Here is a 27826-nt window from a genome sequence, read left to right on the forward strand (position 1 = left end):
TTTCTTTGACACACAGAGAAAAAGAGAGCACAAGCAGGGGGAGCTGCAGACAGAGGGAGAGGGAGAAGCAGACTTCCTGCTGAGCAGGGAGCCCGATGCAGGGCTCAATCCCAGGATTCTGGAATATGACCTGAGGTGAAGGCAGGCGTTTAATGACTGAGCTACCCAGGCGCCCCATTACTCTAAACCCAACTTGCCAAACTGATACTAAGATCACACCATTTGGTGGCAGTTCAAAGAAACTCAATGCCATTACTTGCTGAGAGCTCATATATTTTCTTTAACATTATTGAGTACAACATATTTTATTTATGTTTTCTTCATAAACCTATCAACTCTATGAAGTAGATACTATTTCTTTTTTAAAGATTTTATTTATTTATTTGTTAAAGAGAGAGAGCACGGAAAAGCAGGCAGAGTGACAGGCAGAGGCAGAGAGAGGAACAGGTTCCCCATCAAGCAAGGAGCCCGATGTGGGACTCGATCCCAGGATCCTAGGATCACGACCGGAGCCGAAAACAGAGGCTCGACAGACTGAGCCACCCAGGCTTCCCTGAAGTAGATACTATTCTTCTTATTTTTACTGATGATGAAGTTAAGACTCAAAAAAGTTATGAAGTCAGCCCAAAATACAGTGCTTTTAAATAGAAGAAATAAGATTTGAGCCCAAATCTCAGGCCAACAATACACTCTTCCCACCGAGCTCTGCTGCCCCCATACAGATAAAAATGTGAGCAGATGAACATTAATCCTCTTGGAAGTAAGGACTCCACAGCCTCCCAGTTCGGATGAAAGAGTTTGACCAAGGCTATAGTTAAGTGAAGTCCAGTTAATGATACCCAAGCTTATCTCTGGAAAGAAAAACCCCTGAACGTATTCCAGACGATCTTTATCCTAGGCCAAGTAGCTTGGGGAAGATGGATGCCCCCGTGTCTCAAACATGAAGATGCCACTCCTGACCCATTGGGGAAAAGTTCTGAAATTTTTGCTAACAATGAGGACCTGACTAGGGATTTTATTCTCCCATGATTGTGCTGGTAGATGAGTAAATGCAATCCAGGTGTATGGTCCATGATCTAGGCTATGCCACGCCCTCTGCTACAGTAATGGGCCATCTTTTTTTTTTTTTTTTTAAGATTTGTTTATTTGACAGAGAGAGATCACAAGTAGGCAGAGAGGCAGGCAGAAAGAGAGAGATAAGGAAGCAGCTCCCTGTGGAGCAGAGAGCCCGATACGTGATTTGATCCCAGGACCCTAAGATCATGACCTGAGCTGAAGGCAGAGGCTTAACCCACTGAACCACCCAGGTGCCCCAGTAATGGGCCATCTTGACTTGAACACATGGCCATGGTTCCACACCATCCACAGCATAGAGCTAGTCAGTAGCAGACATCTGCCTCTGATGGACAGTTACCAGCCGGGGGCCCCGAGGATATGTCTGAATGCTTTTTTCCAACCTGGATTGGGCAGCAGCCAATGGCATTTACCGTGCTTAAGTCCCCAGCGAGGTCCCTCTAGTGGCTTGTCACTTTTCCTAGGCCTCTACATCATTCTGAAAGAGATGCTTAACTACAGACTACATACTTGTCATTGTTCTAATTCAGGCGTCAACTCATGGATCCCCTGGCCCCAGAGTCTCGAGGGTGAACTGCAGCTTCTCTCCAGCTTCCATTTCATTTAGAGACTCTCTAGCCCTGGAGGGACTGGACACAGGAAAGTTCTCTTTAGGGACCCCAAGAGTCTCTTTTCTTGCCTCTGAGACTTTGCAATATTGCTACAATAGTCAAGTGATTCACCTGTGAAATGGGGCCATTAGTAGTTTCTACTTCATAACATTGAAATGAGAATTACATGCATTGGTACATGAAAAATACTGAGGAGCGGGGCTGGTGCATCACAAGGGCTATTTGTCAGTTATTATTATTACTAATATTAACATCAGTACTATTACTACAGCACTTGAAGGGCACAGTGTGGGGAGCGCTATAATACCAGGCTTACAAAGTACTGTGGCTCATTACACTGATGTTAATTCCACTCCAGGTAGGCTTTCAATGTAGACTGTGTTCCCATTTTTGACTATCCCAAAATGGTGAGCTCTCACTCCATTTAAAGTCACCCTTCCATGAGGAGAAGATATTCGCAAATGACCCTACAAAGGGCAGATATCCAAGACTTATAAACTCAACACCCAAAAAACAGATAATCATGTCAAAAAATGGGCAGACAACATGAACAGACTCTTCTCCAAAGAAGACATGCAAATGGCTAGCAGACTCATGAAAAAATATTCATCATCATTAGCCATCAGGGAAATTCAAATCAAAACCACATTGTGACCACATTACACCAGTTAGAATGGTAAAGATTAACAATACAGGGAACAACAAATGTTGGAGAGGCTATGGAGAAAGGGGAACCCTCTTACACTGTTGGTGGGGATGCAAGTTGGTGCAGCCACTTTGGAAAACAGTGTGGAGAGTCCTCAATTAGTTAAAAATAGAGCTACCCTATGACCCAGCAATTGCACTACTGGGTATTTACCCCAAAGATACAAATGTAGTGAAAAGAAGGGCCATATGGACCCCAATGTTCATAGCAGCAATATCCACAATCACCAAACTGTGGAAAGAGCCAAGATACCCTTCAACAGATGAATGGATAAAGAAGATGTAGTCCATACATACAATGGAGTATTATGTCTCCATCAGAAAGGATGAATACCCAACTTTTGTAACAAAATGAATGGGACTGGAAGAGATTATGCTGAGCCAAATAAGTCAAGCAGAGTCAACCAACTATCATATGGTTTCACTTACTTGTGGAGCATAAGGAATAACATGGAGGACATTAGGAGAAGGAAAGGGTAAGTGAATTGGGGGAAATTGGAGGGGGAGAGGAAGCATGAGAGACTGTGGACTCTGAGAAACAAATAGGTTTTAGAGGGTAAGGGGTGGGTGAATGGGTGAGCCCTGTGGTGGGTATTAAGGAGGGCACGTATTGCATGGGACACTGGGTGTAGTACATAAACAATGAATTTTGGAACACTGAAAAAACAATAAAATCACCTTTTTCCTGTGGCTATAAACAAGGGAGTCTCTGCTGTGCATCAGGATGGGAAGAAGCCCATGCGGAGAACTGTGGTCTGGACAGCCTCATGGGATCCTCCACCTGCCTGGCACCTGGGCTTTGAGCAGCTGTCCAAGGTCCTGCACAACTGAAATCTCGGACTCTTCTACATTCAAGGATCTTAGGGCCAAACGGCAACTTTGACTAGAAAGCCTGGTTCAGGGTATATCTCTTCAGGCAAATGATGCTACTCTTGGTGTGGAAAACCTTGGGGAAGGTTAATATGGTTGGTGGAAAGAAGACTATAAGGAGGAAAAAAACTATCCCAATGCTGAGCTACATCATAATTTAATAAGAGCCTAGATGTTGGCATCAGACACCAAGAACAGGTTGTGTTCATGACTCCATGACTCTGGTCATCGTACAACTGAGCCTCGAATAAAAATAGGCATCGTTCTCATCATACATACATATGTATATGTATATGTGGGCGTGTGTGTGCATGTGTCTGTTCGTTCTCATTATACATACATATGTATGTGTCTGTGCACACGTGTATATAGCAGATATGTATAAAGCAGAGCAAGAGTTACAACACTATGAAGAGATTTTTGTTAAAAAAGGATTATACTTAAACAAACAAAATAAAAGGTCAGAATGAGTTCCCTCCAGGGAATGGTACTTCAGGTAGCTTAGATTTTCTTCTTTTTACTGCTTGTGTGTGTTTTTCCCTAGATTTTCTACCAATTATCTTCAATCCTTTTATTAAAAGGAAAAAATAAAGTTAAAAAAAAAAAAGCTGTGTAGTGACAAAACGTCTGCTCTCCAATTTCCAAAATTACATGAAGTTAAAATTTCAAAAAGATAATTACAGCATGCATGTCTGAACAAGAATCCAAAATACTTAATCTAGGAAGGCTACGCCTTAAGATTATTTTTACTAAAATTGTTTTCACAGAAATCGTACGTAGAATAAACACTATTAACTACTCACCTCTTAACCAGTTCATAGAATTTTCATCAAGATCAGTGATATTTTTTTTAAAAAAAGACTGAGTCCTGCATTATATACTTAATAAATGATAGCTATTAATCAGCATTATATGAGGGACCGCTAAAGTCTTCAGTGACATTGAGGTTGTACGGCATTAAATACTGTGCTAAATGTGAGGTTTGCTGTTTGCGGTTCACTCGGCCCTTTGCTACCAGACTTATAGAGATGTTTTATTAGAGTCTGACCTGAATGCTAGACCCTGAACCACTTTCTTCTCTCCCCCAAAATCAGGTTAAAATTGAGGGTTTAGTGAGACATGAAGAATAACTTCCCCATGGCAAAAGTTTTAAGAAAAAGAATGTACCACAAAGACACTTTTAAAGCTTCCTTCCTTATCTTTTGCCTCCAAATTTTGTGATTATAAATGTAATACATGTTTATTGTTAAATTATGAAAGAGAACAAAAATATATACAGAATTGAGGGGAATAAGGGGAAGCAAAATTTTCGATGCATAGCAAAAGAAATTGGGAGGACATGTGCCAAAATGATAATGGTAGTTTTCTCTGAGCATGGGATAATGAGTGGATTTTTTTTTCTATTTATTTTCAAGAAAAAAAAAAAAGATAAATAGCCAAGATCTCCAAAGCCAGGGGAAATGACAGCACTCTCAAACCTAGTATTCTCAGACCAATACCCAAGGAAGCTGAAGGTCCAGCGCGCATTCTTAGTGGAAAATATCCATGCATTCAGTAGAATATATAAATTCAGGACACTATCTGGAAAGCATGGGCAAGACATAAAACATTCATTTCTATAAAATTGAAACAATTTATCTTCCATTCTTGAGCAGATGGGAGGGTAAATTGAGGTTGATTTTTTTTTCACCCTGGTGGTCATGTTGGAGGAAATATGAGTATTCCCGCCTCCGGCACTGTTTAAAATAAGTCTCTTGGTGCCGTGACTGGACTAGTCAGCGAGAACACAGTGGTAGCTTCACCCTCCTCCAGGGGGTACGCAGTACAGTAGGGGGGATGGCAGACACCTGTCACTCAGGGAAAAATGGGATGAGAAGGCCCCTCCATCCTGGGGTCGGGGGGAGAAAGAGGGGGCGGAGGACACCAAGAAACAGTTGGGGACCTCAGAATGTCCAGCTCTCATCTACCGCTGGTAACTGGCTTTCAGAGTGTTACATGCTTTGCACTCTCTTTGAAATCTGTTTACCTGACTTAGCTCCAGTACCCACCCAGCACTGTCAAGCTTGGCCACCAGCTCTCTGACCTTAAGCAAGTTTTTTCACCTCTCTGGTCCTCAATTTCCCAATCAATAAAATGCAAGGATCCATTAGGATGTCCTCAGCCACAGCCTACAAACCCGTTCTTATTTTCATTGCAGGGGATGGTGCAGTGGTAAGAGGGCACCCTCCCGAGGGATCTAGAGACTCCGGGGTCCAGCTCTGGGAGGTTTCTTAAGTCTGGCTATGCTTCAGAATCATTTGGGGAAATATTTTGTAGGTAGAGATTTTGGAGCCTCTCCCAGACCTATGAAATTAAAATTTCCGGAGGCAGAAATCAGAAATCCATATTTTAACTAAGCTCCCCAGATGATTCTTAAGGATTTGCTTCATGCACAGGTATCAGGGAGTCAATTACTAATGGCATATTTTGCTCTTGTATCACCTTTAGTAACCAAGGAGGTTATAGTTGCCTCTAAGAGGGGAGCAAAGGGCATCACCTAAAATGACCACAGTCAGGGTCCACACAGCTCATTAAGTGCCTCTGTGTAAATTAGAAAAAGGTGCCCACCTGGACAAACACAGCCTTTGTCTCAGGGTTTGTTTGCCTTGCAGAGCACGGGCTAGTTTTCAGCCCTCAGTTTTCTACTAGCCAGATGTCTATCTGTAATCTACAAGGTCCATCACTGTACTCAGCAGACTGACCACACACCTTTTGTGAAAATAGGTCAAGTCAACATGTTTGCACCTGAGAAAATCCCTGAGGACGAGGTGCAGAGTCTCCCAAGCCAAGTGGGGGACCTGATCCTCTTACATCTGTTTTAAAGGTCCTGGTAGGTGGGGCTTCATGTGCAACTGCTTGGTTCCTGCCTGCTTGTCCAGGGAGGGGTCAGCCCTCTTTCCACAGGACGACAGTTCATCTGGACTCAGGTTACAGTGGGGCTTCTAAAGAGAAGGAAACTAGGAACTTTAAACTTCATTCCAAGAGTGAAGATGAAGATCTGTCTCACACTGGAATGGGTGGGAGAAAGGACAGCTACATTGCCCTTGACTCCTGGGGGAAGAGGTGGAAATGGAAGCAAAGAACAAGGAGGGAAAAAAAGAAGAATGAGAAATAAGGGGCCAAATAAATACACTGGGAACCCTTGTTAGGAATATGTGAATAAGTTTAAAGTAATTACAAAGAGTGACACACACATACACACAGAAACAGAAAAAGAGCTAAAGGGAAGATAATCCCATTTGTGCATGGCATGGCAATGACAGGTGCTGGCATGGACAATGCCCACAGGGCTGGAGGGCAGGGTGTAGGGCACCCAGAGATAAAAAGAGCAGTGCCAGGCTGGCCTGCAAATCTTGTCTGAGGGGTTGTGGGAAGGCGACTGGGGGCATCTGTGACACAAATCAGCGACACGTGGGTGGGAAAATAAAAACCAGACGATGATCTAGAAATGGGCAGAGAGAAGTCGGGAACTGTCATATGTCACCCAGGACTGTCTGACTCCAGCTGAGTCACTTCTAAAGAGACTTTGGGCAGGTCAAAGGAGGCCAAACACTGCCCAAGACCCGTACTTGGGATCAGAGATGCACCCCAGCGTTGCAGTTACTGCCCTCCAGTGGCTGGACATTTGCCCTGTGATTTTCAGAGAGCTGAAAGGAGGGCTCTGCTCAGTTGTAGAAGGGCAGGAGGTGAGGACAGGTTTGTGGTTCATTTTGAGTCACCGGGGGAGTCTGGTTTCTGCTCCATACCTAGAACCCTGAGGCCGGGGCATCCTCTCCACTGGTCTCTGGTCATTGCACTGAGGGTTGTCTCCAGGGAAATGTTCCGAACGGCATCATTCAGGCAGGCCCAAATATAATTACTGCCATCAGGGACGTATTTTGAGCACAACAGAGGGGTTGAGGACAACCTTGATAGACACCGTCCTCATTCTTGGCTTGAAAAGGAAACTGGATTCTATGGGGTGAGACATTTGCTCCTTATATGGATTTAGAATCCCCAGGCAGTCCCTCCTGGGAGGGGGCAGCAGGGAGAAGAGGTAGAAAGAGAAGAAGAGAACAGGAAGCACCTGGCACAATGGAAGGGACAGATGAAAGTGGCCTGGGCTGTAGAGCAGGAAAAGTACGCATGCGCATATGCGCACATGCGCACATGTGTCCTTATCTGGGGATATGATGGTAAACGTGTTGGCTCCTGAGTAGGCAGTGAGAGAAGGTTCTGATTCCTGACAACAGCTTCTAAAACCACAGAGAACACCTGTTCATTTCCCACTGCCAGCTCTTCCAGTCTCATGAATTTTGACTTGATCACCATCCTTCAGCATGGAAATCTAGTGATATGCCAGAGTCCTTTAGTGGGAAATATCCTTGCTGTTGCCCTCTGTACCTGAGATGCTGAAAGACCCCTCCCCTAGAAGATAGATAGGATAACTAACCGCTTGTTTGCTTTTCTGTGAACTGCTGGCTTTTAGGCGTAAATTACGTTATTAATTGCTTATTAATCGCTCTTTTGCCCTTCTGTAACCGCTTGGCTTATAGAAATAATAGAGACGCCATGATGGCATTCCTACCTTCCCCCTTCTTGTTCCCCTTTCCCGCCTCTCTCTTTCGCACGCGCGGGTCCCCAAAGCCAATCAGCAAACTCCACGTATGCCTTTTTCAAAAGTTCTGTCAACCAATCAGTTGCGCCCCACCCAAAACTTGTTTGTACCTGTCTATAAAAATCCTGCACCACCCCAGCCAGGTGTGCTCAGCTAGCAGGAGCTGCTGACCACCCGCAGGCGCGCGCTGACCACCCGCAGGCGCCTGCGTAACAATAAAGAACCTCTTGCTGATTGCATCCAGTGGCAGTGTTGGATTCTTGGGTAAGGGGATCCACTGGTCTTTCAATGCCAGAATAAGAAATCAGATTATTGTTCAGGAAGAATATTCAAATGCATGAATTTTATGTAATGGGGTGTTCTGAAAAATGTAGCTAGAAGCCCCTGGGGCACACTTTTAATTTAACAACAACAAACAACTTCTGATAGCTTTTCTTAATAATCTCCAAAGGAGCTAAATAATTTTTTTTTCTTCTGTAATATGTTCCTGTAAATCAATCTCTCTTGCTTCCTCCACCCTCGTTTATTGGTTTCATTTCTTGTTAGAATTCTCAATTTGTACTTGTTGTCGAGCAAATACTAGATATATACTCTAACAGTCCCTCTCTGTATCTATAAAGCCACAATGATAGGAGGCTGAGCAATTTCCAGTGAATTCATGGCAGGTTAGACAGAAGACCTGGTAAAGCCCCATGCTGGGGGTAGGACCCTTTTATACCCTAAGTCCTCTGTGGGACACCTCTGTCACCAGGAATGCTGTGGCAGGAAATGATTGATTTTGTTGCCAACCATGAAGACCAAAAATATAATCTCAAATATCCCATGTTCTTTTAATAACTCATTAGAAATCTGTCATCTGTGACTTTGTTTAAATCTTTTTGAAGACTTTTTTTTTTTTTTTTTTTACTTTTAGTGAATAGGAGCTTCTTATGTAATGAATTCAGTAATTTTACAACTGGTGACCTGACCCAGTCACCTGGGTTCACAACAGTGACTAGCTTCACCTCCCAGATCCACTCACACATTTCTCAACATGGGCATTTTTGGCAGAACCAGAGTCCCCAAGAAATGGTTGCAACCCCCATTACTCACATGCCTCACACACATGGTGCCTGATTCTGTCATTCTTTGTTGTTTTCTCTTAAAAACTTGTTATCTACAGAATAATGTTAGGACTAGGTTTTACTTACAGAATCCGGATAAATACAAGTTTAGATAGTCTCAAGAGGTTTTGAGTGGGTTTGTTTTGCTTTTTGTTTTCTTTTTAGAGTTATTTTAATTTATGTAATTTTTTTAAAACGATTTTACTTATTTATTTGAGAGAGAGAGATCACAAGCAGGGCGGAGGAGTAGAGAGAGAAGCAGACTCCCCACTGAGCAGGGAGCCAAACGCAGGACTCATTCCCAGGACCCAGATATCATGACCTTAGCTGATGGAGATGCTTAACTGACTAAGCCACCCAGATGCCCTATTTTATTTTATTTTATTTTGAAGGACCCAGAATGATAACATATAGTGAGAGACAATTCCACCAAATGCACAGACAGCTTGGAACTTCTCCCCTCTGCTAACAATTTTAGGGGCACCTACATGGAATTTCAGCATCCAAAGCCTTAGAAAGCAAGAGCTCCTCCAGAGCTAGTCTTTAACCACTCTATCAATCTCTTCTCCTGTCTTTGTAAACTGCACTCTTAAGCTACACTGGACTATTTATTTGCTAGTCCTAGAGAAGTCATGCTTCTTAGGTCTCCAGGACTTCACATATGCTATTCCCTTTGCTTAGAATTTCCTTGGTCAGCCTAGGAAACTTCTCCACAACATTCCATTCTAGGTTCTTAGATGTCACCTAAGTCACCCCTTCAACTGTGATCACACAGACCTTTCTTTCTTTTAATAGGTTTTAGAATTTATTGTCATTTTCCTGTTATGTACCCATTATCTATCTAGACCGGTAGTTTTTCCAGAGCAGAGACCACATCTTTTAATAAGCAATCTAGTTTATCCCAGCACAATAGGTAATCAACTGAGTATTTGCAGAAAACATAAACGAGTGAGCGCATAAATGATGGTGTGCAGGGCTGAGAGCATCTGTATGAATAAACCTGCTCCCTTACACACACACACCACGCATGCGCATACCACATACCCATGGGAAGCACGCACACGGGCTCAAAGGCGCACGCGCACACACGGTCTCGGTAACCTGGAGCACCAGGGAGAGGCTGGGTAAACTTGGAGGTGTAATTTTTTGTATTAATGTCCTTAATCAATTTTCTTCCTTGTCTGAAAGTCATGAAAGCTTATTGCTACTTTTCTCCTCATACATTAACCTAGATTTTTCACAGGGGAATTCATTTTCAATATCACTGTCCTGGGATTTGCTTGTTCTACTTCAAAAGAATGTTCAGCTATTTTTATGTATGCAATACAAGGATATTAGGTGAAAAATATAAATACCTACACATGCTGCTTCCCTTCGACTTCTGGAACATTAAATATTCAGGAAAATCAGGCCCGCCATCGATTTTTCCATAATACCCCAATACGTATCATTAGTTGGCAATCTGTTAGGCCAGTTTCCATTCAAGTGACAGACTTCACGTTCAAATCAATTTCGATTAATTTTGTAAGAATCATTTAGAGAAACGTGGCATCAGACCCCCAATTTAAATCAAGATGTATGGCATCCTCCACTTTTCATTTATCTTGTCATTTTATGAGGGAAATGCAGCCTTTAGTCTGGCCTTTTTTATATACATATAAATCCATGCTGCTTATCACTCCTGGTTCCATTATCCCCAAGAAAGTCACTTTTTTCCCTCCTAACAGTTGCTCCATTATTTTATTAGTGTCCAAAACGAGACCTCGCAGACAGTGATGATCAGAGAATAATGGAAATTAGAGATGGAAATGACAGATTAGGTCTCCTTGTCTGTTTCCTGGGGCTAATGTTCCTGTCAGTCTGCAGCTCGGTGCTCCAGCCTGTCTTATTTTAAATGACATCAACATGGGGCCTCCACTGAGTCCCTGGAGGCTCTTGTCTACATCCCAAGACTGCCTCTACAACGCAGCCAGAGGGGATGACGAACCCTTGTGCAATTACCAAGTGAAGCCAGGCCTGTCCTCTCATGATCTGCCTGCAACTCGAGGGACGAGGGACGTGGAGGCTTGAGCGATTAGCCACCAAATCCAATCACTGCAGAGGGCCAGCCTGGATCATTCAGGGCAAAAAGCAAAATTATATTTTGTCATTGTTTTCTTCAGCAGCAAGTTTTCAGGCTAAATGATAGAGAGTTGGTTATCCATCACCCTTTACAACATTTTACTCAGAATCATGGTGAACCCGAGATGCTCGGCCATCACTAGGGCTAAAAATCCTGGCTCCCCATCTGCGAGGCAAACGTTTCAGGGGTCAGAGAGGGAGGGGACTAAGGTGACTCTAAACAGCAAACGGGTCTCTGTATTCATACCCTACCCGACATCTATCAGCCAAGTCCTCGGGCCTCCCCACCCGTCTTTCAACAACACACAACCTCACGTGCATTTATACCCTTCTACAAACATCTTCCTCCAAATCGGGGGGACTGCCTCTCTGATGTGATCTCAAGTTCAATGGAAACAGGGCAATCCTTCATTTCCACCAACAGAAAAATTTCATGGCATTTTGACTTCCTCAAGTTTTCTGACCTGTGACTCAGATTTCCTTCCCCTAACTTCATTCTTTCTCGTCCTTATTCCTCAACCTCAACCCGTTCCAGAACATTTGCCCTCTTCTAACATCGATGGGCATCTATCATGCCTTGACTTAGTCATCAGCTGACCAGTTCTCCGAGTTGAGTCCTTCTATCCTTCATCATAAATCACTCCCTTGGGCTCTTCAATCATTTTTATTGCTCTTCTCCAAACTCTCACCCATTTGTCTCCATATTTATTGCTGAGAGAGTCCAGAACTACACTCACTATTCTAGGCTCGGTCTCATCAGAATCCTACAAAGGGGGCAGATCATCGACCTCGGGGATAGCAGTCCTCCATGGCAATGTATGAAATGATGGTGGCGCCTTTTTTTTTTTTTTTCCACCTTGTCAGGCTGCAAACACATTTCCAACCTGCACAAAAGCAATCACTCTCAGGTGGCTTGTGCCTTGATTTCTTTCTAGTGTTCCCTGTTCCATCGACTGCTATTATTAGAGTTCATCGATCCCTTTCTCTTCCCACCCTGCTCCACGAACGAGCCAATGCAGAAAGCAAGCTCTTGGCACCCAAAACAGAGTAGAAAGTTGCCTCTAGAAAGCAAAGGACAATGCACAGTCCTCATGGCTGGCGGCCATGTGAATGATCTCCGTGCCACTGAATCATACACTTCAAATGATTGAAATGCTCAATTTTATGGGATGTAGATTTTGTCACAATAATTTTTTTTAATGTAAAAAAAAAAAATCACAATAAAAGGACAAGGCAAGGGAACTCTTATCCCAGTCATGTGTGCTTGGGGGAAAGCAAAGGTCTCAGGGAGAAAGGGCGACTGGGGACCTAGCAGGAGTGCTGTGACTCATTGTGGAGCACTCCCGCACGTCACCCTTGCTAAATGAGGTGGGGAAATTACGTTTCTCCTCATGTCCGTCTCTCAAAGCTCCTCGATCTCTGGGAGAGCCACACGGGAGTCTGCGCGGCTTCGTGCCTCTCCAACAAAATCCTCAGCTGAGTTCTGCCTGTGGAAGCCTGGTGACTGGCAGTGGAATGAGAAAGAAGGCAGGGACAGCTTGATTTTTCAGATCCCAGCTGGAGGCTGTGGGGCTGCGAGTCAGAGGCATCATCTCTGAACTCGTAAATGGAGGAAAAGATGACACGGACGTCACTGGGATGGTATAAATATGGAAATGCACGGTGACATTTTTACCCATTCGCGATTCAGAATATAACCACCCTTTAGCTGCGTTCCCCTGCGTGCAATTGCTCCGCGTCTTGTCTGCGCGAAGAAGGGTGACAGCTGGGAACTGGCTCGCTTGCCATCCCCTGCACTTACCCCTGGTTTGTGCCCCATTCATTCCGAATGCAAAGGTGCTTGTGTACAGGATCCTTCATGTAACCTTCGTAGCAGAGGCATTCCCCTTAGAAGCAGGGCAGGAAGAAGAAACAGGAAGCAATTGATTAACATGTCTGTTCGAGAAAATGAATATGAAATGATTACCTGAAACTCCGACTCTAATAGTGGTGTGGATGAAACAATAAATCCCATTATGCCACACATCCCCATCTCTGCCGCCCATGTGAATGAGCACACCCTCCATCTCTCCGTTTGCTACCACGGGCTGAGTGTCACAAGTAGAGGAACGCAACATTCACAAAGAACCTACAAAGGTGCTCCGTAAAAACAAAGACCAAGACGCTTTGAGCAAAAGGGCCTTTTCACCCTTACTTACCCAGTGCCCCGTCTCCTGCCGCACACCTGTTAGGTGAGCAAGCAGTGCTTGAAGAGCACCTGAGTGACTTATTTCACCAGATATTTCTAAGACAATTGAAAAGTAGGTATTATTAGCTATGTCATGCTGATAGGGGAAACTGAGGCTCAAAAATGAAAGGATCTAGAGGCAGCTTATAAAGTGCAGTTAACATCTGAATCTATGACTCTGACTCTGGACCTCAGTTTCTACCACGCCATGCTGTCCACCCACAGAACCACCACATGGTCCAAGGAGGCCACTCATACCCGTTATGGTTTTTGTAGGAACTCCGGGTTTTTGTTTTTAAATGAAAATGGCTAATGATTTTGGAGCTGTTAAACAGAAGAACCACCCACAATTCTCTATATTGCTCTGCTTCATCACCACTAGTTACTCCATTAATACACCAAGGGGTTCACAACCCCTCTGGAATTGTATGCAAAACCGTATATGCATGTATGTGTGTCTTCCCACGGCAGGATTCCATGACATTCTTCTGATTTACAAGCAAACTCAAGACCCCCCAAAGATTAAGAATCATTGCCTGCCTTAGCGCTGAGCTTGGAAAAAAATTGCTCCTGCTCCTTTATATTAATAATTTGTTACGTAATGTTATGTATCCCTAAACTGCTGAGATCAGTCCTACTACAGCACTAGTGTTAACTCTTCACTGGCTGGTTAATTTGTAGGTGGTAAAAGAACAAGGTGTGACTTCCTATAATCTGTAAATCACAAAAGTGACTCGCCCTAAGGAGACAAGGGGCATACAGTTCCTTCATCTTTCTAGCAAGAGACACTTAGAAAAGGATACACCTAGAATAATAGCTTTGAGGGCTGTTTTCTTTTTTCAAAGACAAAAACCAACAAAAATGAAGCAAAGGGGCCCCACAGTTATGAGGGAAGGGATTGGGTAGGTTCTAAAGAAATGAGTTTTTGTTAGAATCTAAGCTTAGCCATTCCTTTCAAGATGGACCTATTAAGGTGCTCCCCATCGGGGCTCACTACCAGGTAACACTCATATTCTTCCCCCCACACCTGCTTAGCTCAAGGTGCTGAGGAGTGAAGCGAAAACTAGCGATTTCTTAGTCTGTGGGGGCTTTACACAGAGTATGAGGTCAGTATGAGGCACTGTGGGACACTCGGGCTTTACATGAGCTAGATTTGCCACAGGCTCAAATTCACCAGCTTCAGGGCTACTGAGCTGTACCCAGGAATCATCAGGAGCTGGGATTGGAACCAGGAAAACAAAGTCTGAAACTAGGTGGGTGATAACAAAGCTCTCAGATGAAGGCGGTTTCTCTGGGAGAAGGAAAGATAAAGAAGGCAAGTACCAGAGGCCATGAAAGAAGGAAATCACCAAGGAGCCAGGCCTCCTATCTTACCAATTTCAAGGAAAGCAGGGGTTCAAGACTAGAAGCTACACAGGGGCAGGAACAAGGTTCACTTTTCTGCACGAGTAGCGATTTTTGTACATAGAGTGTAATGGAAAATTAATTAACTTGAAATTTTGCCCTGCATTTATAAATAACACCACTACACCACTACCCCACTCTCAAGATAGAGAAATCAAAGGCGATTAATGGGTAGAGGGCACAGACCTCCTTCTCCCTTCAGAAGATCATCTCCCGACTGTCCTTGTGCAACATTAAAAAGCAGGAAGTAACCTCAAGGGGTTGTCAGACCCATCGCTCTGACTCTCGGAGGGGTCTTGGCTGGAGGCCTTGCCCTAGAAATGAGGACTGACAAAAAAGGGAGTCCTTCCACGTTTGATAGCTAGTTGCCACAAAACATGTAAAAAATAAATGCACTAACAACTCAGAGTTCACGCAGAGCCTGATTTTCCTAACGACGGTGATTCGTACCCTTTGTAAAACGCATGTACCTTTCTCAGATTGCCTTCAAAGTCATTATCTCCTTATGGGTTCCATCACTCAGACTATGTGGGGACACCGCCGACAAGAGAGAAAGCTTTTCCTCCGTATAATGTCACGTGCAGCCCAAAGTCAGAGCAACGGAGACATTTTCAAACATATCAGGCTAGAGGCGGAGGATAGCCAAAATCTGCCTCCCAAATGATCCTCATTTCCGGAACCCACCAAACGTTCCCCCCTTCTGCCTTCCTCCTCAAAACCAGTTTGGCCATCTACACGGAAAGGAGTTCAGACTTGAGGAGGAAAGTTGCTATGGCAACCGAATGCTAACTCTTGACTTTAAGAGGGGTTTCGTGCGAACACAAGCTCCGACTGTTAGCTGTGAATTTTAAAGACCCCGCAAGGGTGTTGGATGCCCTCCTAAGCTAGAAGTGTTACAGTCTCTGCATCTGCTGTGACAGATGGCGGGGAACACATGACGTGCCGACTCGGTGGCGGTGTTTGCAGGAATCCAATGGAGAGACGTGTCACGGCCACGGAGAGGAGCCCAAGCAGGAGGGAGTGTGCCCTGCAGGAGACACGCACGGGCGAGCACACTGCCGGAGAGTAGAAGCCCACCAAGGGACAATCGAGGTGATCCAGGGAGGGCCAGGAAAGGGCTACCCTTGATTTGTGCTTGGCACCCAAGGTCAGACGCCTTGAAGTAACCCATATGGCACCCGTGCCTCCCCTCATTTCCCATTCCACAGGTGAGGGACTGCGGTGCAAATCTCATCAAAGGATTAAGGAAAGACCTTGAAGCTGGGCTCCTCAGACACGGCTGGGCTGGACTTGACAGGGACAAAAGCCCGAGACACCTATCCTTCAGGTGGCGGTTCGCTTTTACTAAATGGAATTGGGGGCTGCGCTTCCTCTGAAGAGGGACATCTCTGGAAGACACCTGGACTTGGGTAATCTCTAACTGCCTGGCCTCCCTCCCTGTGGAGACATCAGGCAAGAGGCAGGCCCAGAGTCAAAGAGCCCCGCATGACTCTGGGAGGGCAGACAGAGGGAAGTATGCCAAGGTACGTCCTGAAGGAAGGTGCTTTAAATGAGTCACAAAAGGGAGTCTGGAAAGAGTGGGCACAAAATGGGAGCTGTGCGACCCTGCCAAACTGAGCTCGAGAGAGACAGAGACAGAGAGGCAGAGAGGTAGTGGTTCAGACCGAGGAAAGGGGAAGAGGGCTAGACTTGAGTCTAGAAAACTGGTCCAACGCCCCTCGCCAAATCTTATGTATTTCTCTGTGGCCAGGACTGGCCTCTAGAAAGATCTGGGGTAGAAGTGATTTCTGTAGATGGCAACTGAAATTTGCTTTCGCTTGGGAGCCTGTGCTCCTTGCAGACCCTTGAAAAAGGCAGGGAGGGTCTGTGGCCGGGGCTCACGGGGGGCTGTGAGATCAAGCAGGTGTGTGAACCTTCCTCGGCAGCCCAACAGGCAGAACGAAGCCCAGGAATGGAGGGTTAAAAACGCTGCTGAAACCAGTTAGTCGGTGTTTCCATCAAAAGCCAAGCAAGTGAGCAAACAGACAAGCATAAGAAAAACCCATGGAAGTCACAGGAAAAGTCAGCCTCTGGCTAGACCCAGCCAGGGCAAGAAGCCATTCAACCTCAGCAGTTGGCTGTTAGCCCACCTGGGCCAGAGACACACCTCAGGTCACAAAGCTGGGAGGAGAAGGTCAGTGTGCAGTTGGCCAAGAGCTTCCAGGCACCGGGCTGACAGTTCTAGCTACATCACATCCCTCCCAAATCGTGTGTCGCTAGAACGTAGAAGGAAAACAGATCAGCAAGCTTCCGCCAGCTCTAGTTCTTCCATAGACTCCTGACACGTCTTTGAAGGGTCTTTGTGGTCTCCCTAAACAGGGCTGGGGAGCTACAAAGAGGAGCATAACGACGCTTGTCCCTTCTCTGCCCTTTTCCTCCTCCTGTTTCCACAGGCACCATGACAATGATCACAAATCCAGTGGCTGAAACAATACTCATTTATTTTCTTACAGTTCTGTAGGTCAGAAGTCTGACATACGTCTCATGGGACTAAACACTGGAAGTCCGTAGGGCTACGCTCCTTTTCAGAGCCTTGAGTGGAGGATCCATTTCCTTGCCTTTTCCACCTTCTGGAAGCCGTCCCATTCCTTATGCCGGGCCCCCTTCCTCCAGCTTCAAAGCCGGCAGTGGCTGCTGGAGTCCTTCTCATGTCTCGGCTCGTAGGGTCTGGCTGCCGCCTCTGCCTCCCTCTTCCACTTTGAAGGACTCTTGTGATTGTACTGGGCCCGTCTAGGTGATCCAAGATACTCTCCTCATTTTATTTTTTTAAAGATTCACTTATTTATTTGAGAGAGAGAGAGAGAGAGCTGGAGCAAGTGGGACAAGGGGCAGAGGGAGAGAATCTCAAGCAGACTCCCCACTGAGCAGGGAGCCCAGCTCAGGGCTCGATCTCACAACCCTGAGATCACGACCTGAGCCAAAACCGAGAGTCAGATGCTTCACCGATTAAGCCGCCCAGTCACCCCTACTCTCCCCATTTTAAAGCCACTGGTTTAGCAACCTCAATTCATCTTTGCCAGGTAATGTAACGCATTCACAGGTTCTGGGGATGAGGAGGAGCCCACTGTCGGGGACCCAATATTCTGCCTACCACAGCTGCTCTTCTGGACCACAGCGCAGGTGATGAGTAAATACACGCTTCACTCTGGAACCCTCTAGAAGGTTGCCTGAGGATAGCTCCAGGCCCCCGAGGATGCTCCTTTGCAGGGAATGAGCGTGTGTGTTTGTGTGTTTGTGCAGCGCGTGCGTGAAGAAGTACACACGTGCCCTTGCACAGCTCCACATCTCCATATGGGCAGACCCCTCGGCATGGCTGGGAAAGCACATGTCCCAACACTATGACATTTCCAAGTGAGTTAGCTGGAGGGATGCAAAAATAACGTCGGCTTGACTTGCAGCCAATTCCCACACTCAGCTCTTTGGAGGAAGGCTCCGGGATGGAGTGTGGGAGGCGATAAAGTTTCTCAGTGATGAGCGTGTGGGCTGACCACATCATCCCATGTGCGGGAAGAAAGCAGGGTGGGGAGGGGGAGGGCTTCCATTTCCAGCATTAATGGGAATAAATGTCTCCGCAGCAGCCTTCCTCGGCTGCTCCCCCAAAGGAAGATGTTGCACCTTAGTCTCCGGTGTGGGGTGTGGGTTCCTATCTGCAGTCTCCCCCCCCGGCCTTCCAGCGGCTATTTGTTAATCGTCCCAGAGACTGGGAAACCACTGGCAGAGGAGGGCTTCCCAGAGCCATTTTCAGCAAGGATTAGAAACGAGATGTCTGGGAAGACTGAAGAGGCAGGTGATGGGAACTTCACTGTGGACAAGCAGCCGCCCCAACTCCTGGCTCGGGAAGCATGCTCAGTACTGAAGGCTGCTTCCATAGCCTTCAGGGACAAATATGTTGGATCCGACTTGGCTGGGGAAGTCATGCAACCCTCCACAATCCTACCTGTGTTCAGACTTCATGATGGACGGAACACAGACTATATGCCTTGGGAAGCTAGGGGGCTTTGGGGGAGTTATGTACATTCTTGGGACAATTCACATATTGATCTAAAGGGGATCATTTCTAAGACCCCTCCATGCTCAAAACACCAATCCCTTCTCTCCCCACATGTAATCACAAGTGCTTCTTGTTCTTTAAAACCTCAGGAAAACCTTCCAAGGCCCTCTGGAGATCAGGCTTGTCTCAGAAGTGAGTTTAAGCACTGAGCTTGTCCTAGGATCTCCCACTCCAAGTCAGCCAGGAGGGGACCAGAGACCAGCTCAGGCGTACAGAGTGGCCCTGCCTTGGAGATGAGCCCTTTTTCCTTTCTCCCGAGCACACTGGCTTTTGGGCATGGCACACGGCCCATCTGTTTGATTTGGTGTTTGCCTGACAGCGTGGGAAGAGCAGTAAGCAAGCACAGTCTTAGACGTCAGATGTTTAAAATGCTATACTTTCTCTTCCATATGGGGGTCTGGAATCCCTATGACGGGTCCAGGTGACAATAGCCCTTAGACCTAAGAAGGTGAACTCTGGATGTTGTAGCTGCCCGCTACTTCCCAAAGACACACCACAATGCATCACAACAGAAGCAAGGCTCTGTCCCTTGGACTCAAACGTTACTAATATCCCTCCACCCCAGCACCTGAAGAAAATGTGCCTGTAGGGGTAGGTGCGTGCACTGTGTATGTGTGTATGTACATGTGTACTCTGTGTGTGTGCAAGTGTGCACGTGTGTGCATGTGTGTGCCTATGTATGCATGTATATGCATGTGTATATATGCACATTTGTGCATGTATGCATATATACGTGTGTGCGTGTGTGTGTGTGGTGGAGGAGAAGGGGCTGTGCATGAGATACAGAGAGCTGGAGGAATTGGCCCCCAGCTCCCAACATTTCCCCTGGGTGTCTTAGCTATCATTACACGCCTTCCTTTGTTCTAGGGCATCGCGCTGCTCTGGGAAGCATCTATCTGTGTTACTGAATCTAAAAGACTCAGATCTTGATGGAGATTGTTGGAGATGAACCCTCTTCTACAAGGAAAGTGCACAGCAACCTGGAAGGAGGGACCCATACTCCTCGGGATCGTGGAGCTCATAAGCTCGGGGCGTGCACCGTCACGTGCCTTGTCCACAAGTGGACCCTCTCGGGGAAGCCCCAGCCCCGTCTCAAAACATGGCAGCCTGAGCAATGTCTCTCCCCTTGGCCCCAGTAATCTCTCTCCTAGGATTTCTCTGAAGATATTAACTTCACATGTGCCCTGCATTTATGTGGGAAGATATTTGGTAGTATTTGTAAAAATTAAAAATTTAAAGCATCCTAAATGTCAACGAATAGGGAACTATTTAAATGAGCTATGGTATGGCCATACAATGGAATACCTAATAGCCATTAAAATTATGTTATTGAGGAATATTTAACGGTTCTGGAAAATTTTCACGATAGAATGTGAAGTGAAAAACTCAAGAAAGAGCTACTGGACGTAGCGTGCTTGTAAGTCTCTCAAACTCATGCACAGATTAAAGATCGGAAGGGAGGACCTTATGATTTTAAAGCGATTTCTCCAGGAGAGAGAATTATAGATGATTATCATTTTCTTCTATAAGCTTTCTTAAATTTTCCAAATTTTCTACAATAAACATGCATTAAAAGGTCTAACCCCAGCAGCTGACATCCGCTGGCAGGATGCCACATGGATGGTGGAGGTCATCCTAGACTGGCCTATCTGGGATGCAGAATGGGGGCTACAAATAGGGTACTTCCAAGGCTTTCTGCCTGAACACGCCACATTCTAAGCCAACGGACTCAGGAGCCCCCGCACACTGGCAGCTTGCACGGCCTAGGCCCCCGAAGGCAATGGAGACATTGGGAGAAGATGTCGGGGTTTCCAGGGGGGTGATTGCAAGAGGCACAAACTCTGACAGTTACCCGCTGCCCGGTGCTCCTGCCTACCAGTTTCGGGGTCGCATTGGTGTTCACAGGGGTCCAGGAGCCGCCGGGCACAGAGGTCCATGGCCCAGGGCCCACTGGAGTTCTGCTGAGAGAAGAGAACCACTTGAGCTGGGTTCAGCCAGTCACTGGCATCCAGCTGGCTCCCCTCCAACAGGATGAACCGGCTCCCTGCGGGAGAGAGAAAAGAGGAATGCCTGGACATGCACACGACAACACACACACACACCCCACAAGACAACACACACACACATAGCACATGCGCACATGCGTGCGCACGTGCGGGCCAGCATCCCTCAAGACAGAGTAAGGGACACTCCACAGAACGGCCCAATCCCGAGGTCATTACGCCTACCAGCCCTGGCCTGTCATGCCCCCCGAGCGATGGATCAGCAGTTGGAGGCTCGGCAACCACTTGGACCTCCTCCTGGCCTTGGTGGATCCCATCTCTTTCAGGGTGGGCCCCAGGAATTATCGGGCAGAGCCACTCTGTGATGGCCACAGCATGACTCCATCAGACCCAGACCCAGCCACAGGCACTGGCATTCACCCAAGGAGCGGGGACCTGCCGCCGGGCCTCCACTTGCCATCAAATAGCAGGCCCTCTAATGACGCGGACAGTCCCCACCTGTTTCCAGCCTTCTAGCGGCGAAAGAAGAGACTTTAACAAGTCAATTAGGTTCTCTGGGCTTCAAGAAATCAGGGCCTCCGGAACCCAAACAACTCCCTCATTCTACTGGGGTCCCCCTCGATGAAAGGAAATTATTGCTTCAGAGTTCCAGGCTTTTAGCAAGTTACTGCAATTAGGAATTTCTCACCCGGGCATACCAAACCAAAGTGTGGCTGGTTCTTAACCCCTTCCAAGTTCCCAGTTAGCTTCTCCCTTCCCAAAAGCCAGAGAAATCTCTCGGTGTCTATCTGCCTGTATCCAGCATGCTTTGTAATTCTCCACCTAGACAGGGGCTTATTTGAAAGCAAACAGAAATGAGAAATTGGAGTGGGCATAGAGAAGAGGAGGTAATCTGTTCACTTTTGTGTTGTTGTTGTTTTGTTTTGTTTTGAACCTGATTTCTGATTTTGTCTGTGGACCATCCAAAGCCTTACTTATGTGTCCTAAGCCTTACTTATCTGGGTTTGTTTTTCCCTCACTTACAGTAATAAGTAACAGTGACGCCTGGCTTCTCTATCTTCCTGGCCCAAGATGAAAACTTCCCCTTTGCGGAGGAAGCCACATCCTCGGAAGCGAGCTTACCATCGGCGATCAGGTGTTCGGGGACATGCAGGGTGATTTTGACAACGAGGGGGCAGCTGACGTGAGAGGAGCACACGAGGCCGATCACACAGCTGGTGATGCTAATCAGCGTCAAGGTGGTCTTATTCACAGGACTTCTGGGAGAGCCCACTGGAAGCAAGATACAAGCAAGACACACAGTGGTAAGAATCTTGGCAGTGAGGGGCCAGTCTGGCCTTCTGCTTCCCAGCCCAGCCAACAGGGGAGGCAGTGGGCAAACCTAGTCCAGGCAAAGAATGTTTCAGCTCACAACCCCAATGAGCTTCATCCTCATGGAACAACACCGTGTTGTCAGCTCTACTCAGAGGGGCTTAGCATGCTAATGGTCCTCGGGGTCAACAACGATCAGCTGTGTGCAAGTTCTCCACGCTTTTCCTGGGACAGCTTTACAAAGAAATCATAGAGGAGGGCATTCTCCCCTGCTACCCACCTGACTGAGCTCCAACCTCTTGACCAAGGGTGGTAAGGATGCTTCCACCCCGTTCTAGAAGTCTCTGCACTTCTCACGGCTTCCCATAGAGGGCGCGCTCACAAACCAGCTCCTTCCTCCCAGGGCTCAAACTACTTCTCCAACTGCCTCTTGAGGAACTTCCCAAACTCTGTGGGTGGGAGTCCTACAGGTCAATCTCCGTCTGGAGGACCGGGAATGAGGAAAGTCTGTTCTGCTGTGTAGGGGATGTTGTCATGCCTGAAGGGTCCCCCCAGTCCTGCGGTGACTGGGGTGACATTATAAATGGCAGCCTAGTGAGCAAAGAAGGATGCTGAGAAGGCACTTGCAGGCGGTTGCGGACAGGAATAGGAAGGAAGGTTTTCTTGGTGTGTCTTTGTTTTTGGTTTTTGTGCAGAGGATAAAATGGTAGTAATAAGAGGAATGTTTCACTCGGAGGCAGAACAGATGTGGGAAAGTAAGAAAGCAAGGCAAGTGGCCAATAGAATGTGTCCTTTGTCATTTTCTAATGGCCTGGTCTGTGTTGGCATTTATGACAGATAGAAATAAAAGGCATCTATTATGTCAGACAGCAGGTAAATTGCTTTGCATACCTTTTTTTATTTTTATTATTTGCTTCCTTAGAATAAATCTAGGAGTCCAGACAGTAACTACCCACTTCACAGGTAAGGAAAATAAGTCTCACAGAGATCAACCTCAAAATGACAGTAAAAATTTACAAAGCATAATTCTGCATCAGGCGCCAGTGTGCGGGCTTTACGTGGTTCATGTCATTTAACGAGGATCATGGTCTGATGAGGCAGCTCCCACAGAGAGACCGTCAGAGAGGCTACAGGGCACGTCCAGGGAAAAGCCACTGCTAAGGAGCCGGGACAGAGGCAGGGGTCGGGCTGGGGCACCATCCCCCAGACGAGGCACTACTCAATCTCTGGGCCCGGGGGAGTCTTTGGGAGTCTTTGCCTCCCTCTTCCTCTGATTTCCACCACCTGCAGAATGCACCCTGAGCTACTTGGTTTCTCCAGTCGGAAGACTCCACCTTGTCTGACCCCGCCCCTGGCTCTATAAGCCACGCCCTCCCCCTCCTCCGATACCGTTAAATATGTTTCCATCTTGAGTCAAAGTCTCCCTTGCCTTCATTCTCTCCATCCTGACCCAAGCCCAGCATCGCACACCTGGACGCAGCAACAGTCGTGTGCCCAGTCTCCCTGCCTCAACCTCCCCACCCTTGCCTCCCCAGAGGCGCCCTTTGCAAAGCTGAGTGGACCAGTGAGATGCTCTTGAGAAGCCTCCAGGGGCACCAACTGAAGGGTTAGGTCCAAGTCCTCCGGTCAAGGCGCATGCTGTCTCCTGCTTGTCCGGCCTTATTTCCTAAGCAAACTGCAAACCTGCACCGTACGCTTCATTCTAGTAAACCCTTTCCCACTCTCTCACTAGACCATTATCGTTTATGTCTCTGTGACTTTGCACATATCATTTCCTCCTCCGCAGAATGCCATTTTGTCACCTTGTCAGCCTGGTATACACCTACTCTTCAAGTCCCTGCTCCAACAGCATCTCCTTGTAAACACTTCCCTGAAACCTTTGAGAGCAGATTCTCACTCATCCCCTGCTGCTCCTCTAGCCCTGGGAGCACCCTGCTGTTAAAGCTTTTATCACACTGTGTTGTCACTGTTTACGGGCACTTGCCACTGCTCTCACGTGATTGCAGTGACTTGCTACTCATCTTCTCGCCTCCCTGGTCCTTCTGTACCATCGAACCATCCTCAGCATCTCTGCCTGGCTTCCAAACGTCCAGTGGTTCCCTGAGACCTACAGAACCAAGGGCAAACTCATGGCCCAGGTGCGATCCTGGGGGATCTGGCCCGGTATCCAGCCCCATCCCCACTACCCTGTGGCCTGTGTTCTTACCCTTGCCATACAGAACTGCTTTCACGTGCTTAAAAATACCATGTTCTTTTGTGTCTTCCAGGCTTTCTAGATGCCGTTTTCCTTACTAGGTTGTCCTTACCCTAGAATCTGCTTTTTCAATAAATTCTACATGCTGTATATAACCCGGGTCTAATTATTCTCTCCTTCTTTGTCTCCTATTGCTGCCAGGTCGAATGACCTGTTCTGTCCTCTGAGTACTCATTTTACTTTATTTATAATATTAAATTAGGGCTTATCACCGTGCCGTGTTTCCATGTTTCTACCTCCCATCACAAAGCCTGACCTATGGCAGGTGAGTTATAAAATGTGCCGGCCTGATTGATGTATTCAGTTCAATTCAACAAACACTTACAAGCATCTATTATAGGCAAAATCCTTCGCTGGGCACTTTGGAAAAGTAAATTAGATATGCCCATCCCTAAGAAGCTTACAGTCTACTTGATAGCAATAAACAGTTGATGGACTAGGAGAGCTTGGTATTTTAAAGAAACAGTTTGATGCTGCAAAGAAACTCATTCTAATTCATTACTACGGCTCTTCTTAAACAGGATTTTATTAAAGCAGAACACGCCCTGTTCAGGGTCGGATGGGCCAAGGTTCACCATCTGCTGTATATTAATAGCTAAAGAGGATCAAGGATCCACATTCTCCCCTCAGGGATACTGGGGCATCAGACGTTAGGCTGCCCAGAGCCCCACTGATCTCTTGAGGAAAATGGTGGGAAGGACTTTTGTCCTGACAGTAGCAAAGCTTAGAGAAGTTGCAACTGAGGCATTAAAAGGGATGCTCCCAGTCTCTGGGAAGAATGCCCTCAGTGTGGAAGGAACCCGAGTAGAGGTAGGAGAGAGCCAAAATGTAAATGTCTTTGGGTGGAGTGTGGGGCATTGGTTGATGATGGGCTGGGGAAAATGCCATTGGGTATAACACAAGGGGAGGCCGCTCAAACATCCTCCACTCTATCTCAGTGGGTCCCTGTCTGAAATTCCTTAAGATGGAGTGTTGCACAAGCCTGAAGCCGCACTGCAGAGAGATCTGGGAGCGATGACAATGATGGCTGCACAGAGCTCTGCCAGTCACCAAAGAGCCCATTTTAATATAATTTAATGCTGGTCGGAGCCCAGTGTGTGAGGAATTGTTAACACGCTTTGTATATGAGGAATCAGACTCAGAGAAGCTGTTGTTCTCCTCCGATATCACACAGCAAGTAAACAGAGAAGCCTGTTGAACCCAGACTTCCCTCAGTGACAACAGCGCTTCCAGCAAGGCCACGGGCAGTGGCACCTCATTGTCACAGCCACACGTGACACAGGAGCAGGGGCCCACTGAGCATCTGTGTGGAAGGATGGCACTAACAGGGCTGAGAAGAGTGTGTGAGCTCCCCGGGACCCTGCCGGGAGAAAGGAGGGCACTCGGAGGCTTGGGGGTCCTGTGATTCCACCGGGGAGGGGACGAAAGGCCAAATACGGTTACAGACGGATCACAGATCATTCCTCGGCGACCCTGCCCCCCAACCGCTGCCTCCCTAATCCCATGGTCCGTGTGGCCAGGTAAGCAAGGGGACATATACCGTCCACATTTTCACATACAACACACTTTATCAACTTTATTTCCTGTGTCTAAACAGCAAAATATGACTCCTGAGGCTTCCAGAAGGAATTGAGAGTCTTCTGACCAAGAAATAGCCTTTCAAACAACTTGAAAACTTGTTTGAGAGTGCCATTATCTGGGAGAGATGATTCTCAGAAATTTTCCACTCTAGGCTCTTCTTTCTTCCTTAGGAGGAAACACCAGCTGTGGTCCAAGGGATGCTTCCTGCAGAAACTGGCTTCGGTCCACACAGCCCCCAGCCCGACCCAGCCCCTCTGCAACTCCTCGGCTCCCCTGCCCGGAGCCCCGCCACCCGCTGTGCCCCTCCAACCTTCCCACCTCGGCTGCGCCTCCGGCTCCGCGAGGGGTCGGTGTAGAAGGTCAGCTGGGGGTCGTTTTCTGTCTCAGTGCCAGAATCCCCTTCAGGGCTCAGGAAGGCAGAACCAGCTGTAATGAAAAGAAGCACAGCACAGTTGACATCTTCAATGTTTCCTTCGTGACACCAAATCACTGGGCAAGTTCAGGAGAAAAGTCGATAAAGACAAGAGCAGGTTGACCGGTTGTTTGGGAGGAGGGGGCACGGACCCTGGAGCTTTTGGATACACAGACTGATTGAAGAAGTGGACCTTCTCACGCCAGTGGTCACCGGCGCCCACCCCCAGCAGCCCGGGCTCACCCCCACCCCGAGATGGGCCCCTCCCAGCAGTACTGCCCGAGAGGACCTTCGAGGATGGTGGGTGGGAAGGAATGGAAGGGAAACCTCCCTTCTCCAAAGTTCGGATGTTATTTTTGCTTTTCTCTGGTCCTAGAATTAATATACATTCGGTGGAGAAAAGAGGGAAAAAATAATAAAGAGAATGCACAGAAACATGCACAGGGAACAACCCCGATGTCCTCTAAAGCCTGTCAATCAGAGAAAAACTCCGTTCACACTTGACGTATATGCTCTCTGTCTTTTTCTGACATAGAAGTAGATAAAGGCTTTTTAATCTCCCCTTACAAATGGCATTTTGCTGTACCTTCCATTTTATAGTCTTGGGTTTTTTTTTTCCCCATTTAATAAATGGGTGCGCAACTTTCCATATGAACAAATATGGATCTATCTTATCATCCCAAATGACCGCATGAGAAGCAGCCGGACAACAGACAGATGTGCAGGTAGTTAACCGATTCCCTATTGATGGACACTTAAGCTATTTCCAATTTTTCGCTCTTTTAAACAATGTTGTGATGAACAGCCTTTTACACACAGCTCTGCGCACTCGTCCAATTATTTCCTAAGGATAAATGCCTTGTTTATGAAATTACTTGGTCAGAAGGTGTGTGCATTGAAGTTTTTTTAGCTAAGTAACACCCAACAGGCTTCCAGAAAGACTGGGCCCAAACACACACCCTATAGCCATGCCTGAGAGTTGGGGGTCCAACGTATGAGTGGTCCTGCCTCTACCGATGTTAAGGAATCCGCCACCCGCAAGCCCAGCCATCAGAAGCAGATACCTCTCGCCTTGTTGTTGATGCGCTTTCGCTGGCTGCTGGAGGTGTGCGAGAGCAGAGTGGCTTGCTGGTGGTTGGAGTCCACGGGGCTGGTAGCAATGATGTTATCCTTGTACTTGTTCATCAGCGACAGCTTGGCATTGTCGCTTCCTGCAGAAGGAGAAGTCAAGGCAAATGCTTTCAGAGAAAAGGCTAGAAGAAAGTGGAGCATGGAAAGCTGCCTGAGTTTCACAGAACTGAAATAAGGAAACTTTAAAGTGAGAGACTGGCAGAGAGTAAACACACCTCTGATTTCTGCAGGGCTGCAAAACTGAGGGATGAGAGAAGGAGAGACATGACAACCGAAAACCCTAGTCCACTGAT

General features: G+C 46.9%; 1 protein-coding gene across 2 annotated transcripts in view; it reads right to left on the reverse strand.

Annotated features, from left to right (window-relative positions):
* ASTN1 (astrotactin 1) overlaps window positions 1-27826 on the reverse strand; it is a 314457-nt gene that overhangs the window by 141227 nt on the left and 145404 nt on the right. Inside the window, exons 4-8 of one of the 2 annotated variants that reach the window (XM_004761965.3) lie at window positions 27467-27613; window positions 26309-26416; window positions 21967-22116; window positions 20694-20885; window positions 12922-13006 (exon numbers count right to left, since the gene is read on the reverse strand). In XM_004761965.3, coding sequence (XP_004762022.1) covers window positions 12922-13006; window positions 20694-20885; window positions 21967-22116; window positions 26309-26416; window positions 27467-27613 — 682 coding nt within the window. The remainder of the gene's footprint in view (window positions 1-12921; window positions 13007-20693; window positions 20886-21966; window positions 22117-26308; window positions 26417-27466; window positions 27614-27826) is intronic. The other variant, XM_004761966.3, reaches the window with a different exon arrangement.

Source organism: Mustela putorius, unplaced genomic scaffold, assembly GCF_011764305.1.
Source record: "Mustela putorius furo isolate JIRA1106 unplaced genomic scaffold, ASM1176430v1.1 tig00003942_pilon_pilon_pilon, whole genome shotgun sequence".
NCBI lineage: Eukaryota > Metazoa > Chordata > Mammalia > Carnivora > Mustelidae > Mustela > Mustela putorius.